This window comes from Triticum urartu, chromosome 6A (assembly GCF_056163025.1).
Source record: "Triticum urartu cultivar PI428250 chromosome 6A, HENAU_Tu73, whole genome shotgun sequence".
In the NCBI taxonomy this organism is placed as follows: domain Eukaryota; kingdom Viridiplantae; phylum Streptophyta; class Magnoliopsida; order Poales; family Poaceae; genus Triticum; species Triticum urartu.
The window spans coordinates 321,879,449-321,880,858 of record NC_141878.1 but is presented as its reverse complement, the minus strand read 5'-3'; the positions used below and the strand labels follow the sequence as shown (position 1 = coordinate 321,880,858).

At 58.6% G+C, this 1,410-nt stretch overlaps 1 protein-coding gene across 1 annotated transcript; it reads left to right on the top strand.

The window, feature by feature from the left end:
• The first annotated feature begins 243 nt into the window (after window positions 1–243).
• LOC147965135 (uncharacterized) lies at window positions 244–813 on the top strand. The gene has a single exon (XM_087530305.1). The coding sequence runs from the start codon at window positions 244–246 to the stop codon at window positions 811–813; it is 570 nt and encodes a 189-aa protein (XP_087386431.1).
• The last annotated feature ends 597 nt before the right edge of the window (window positions 814–1,410 follow it).

Sequence of the window (1,410 nt, the reverse complement as noted above, 5' to 3'; positions counted from 1 at the left end):
CGCCTCACGGTAGGACAAGGCAACGCAGCTTCGGGACAATGTCCCTGAAGCCTCGACGACACCAACGGGTGACCGGGTTCCACAAGACGGTGCTCACGGTCCACAGTTTCCCCAACGGGCGACCAAACACTTGAGGTCCTCCAGCCTCATGAGGCTTCAGACTCCGCCAACACTTCCGCCCTCGTCGAGCACACAGTGTACTTCGTCAACACAGTACTGTGGGACGTGTGGGTATACTACCCCATGCCACAAAAGCTCTTGCTCGCGCTCCTGGTCGCCTCGTGCAAGCTGCGCCACTACTTCCAAGGGCACCCCATCAAGGTTATTCCGGACTACCCACTAGAGAGGGTACTCTGGAGCCCCAACGCTGCAGGTAGAGTTGCCAAATGGAACATCGAGCTACAGGCATTTCAACTGAGGATCAGCACCACCAGGGTCATCAAGGGGGTTGCGCTTGCTGACTTCCTGGCGGAGTGGACCGATGCCCCAGGGCCAGAGGCAGGCGAGGACCGGACGCTCTCACTAGGGGACGAAGCACCAAACGGCTGGGTCATGTACTTCGACGGCACCTTCGCACGACAGGGCGCGGGGGTTGGAGCCATGCTCGTTTCGCCTACTCAAGACAAGCTCTACTACGTCGTGCAACTTTGCTTCCAACACAGCGAAAAAGTCTCCAACAACATCGTGGAGTACGAAGGCTTGATCGTTGGCCTCAAAGCCGCAGCCGCTTTGGGCGTGAAGTGCCTCACCGTCAAGGGCGACTCTCAGCTCCTCGTCAACTTCTCCAATAAAGTGTACAAGCCGAAGGATTAACACATGGAGGCATACCTGGCGGAGGTACGCAAGATGGACAAGCAATTTCTAGGCCTGGAGCTCTCGCCAGCACCAACCTTGGGGGCCCCAGCCTGCGGCACGACCTCAGGAGTGCGCCTGCTCCTAGTGCTTGAGCCTCAAGAGGGGTGCTGGACCAAAGAATTCAAGGCGTACCTGCTTCAGGGGGCCCTGCCGGAGAAAGAAGAAGACGCCAAACACGTAGCTCGATAGGCCACAACCTACTGCTTCCGGGATGGTGAGCTTTACCGAAAACAACCAAACGATGTTTCCTTGCAATGCACCTGCAGGGAACAGGGGCACGAGCTGTTAGCCGACATAGACGGCGGAGACTGCGGGCATCATTCGTCATCGCGCACCCTCATGGGCAAGGCGTTCCGCAGCGGATTCTACTGGCCCACGGTGCTCAGCGATATGGCCGAGATGGTGAGATCATGTGAAGCCTGCCAGTTCCACGCCAAGAAAATCCACCAGTCTGCCCATGCCCTCCAGACCATCCCACTCTCATGGCCGTTTGCGGTCTGGGGGCTGGACATCTTGGGTCCGTTTCCCCAAGCGCCCGGGGGCTACCGCTACCTC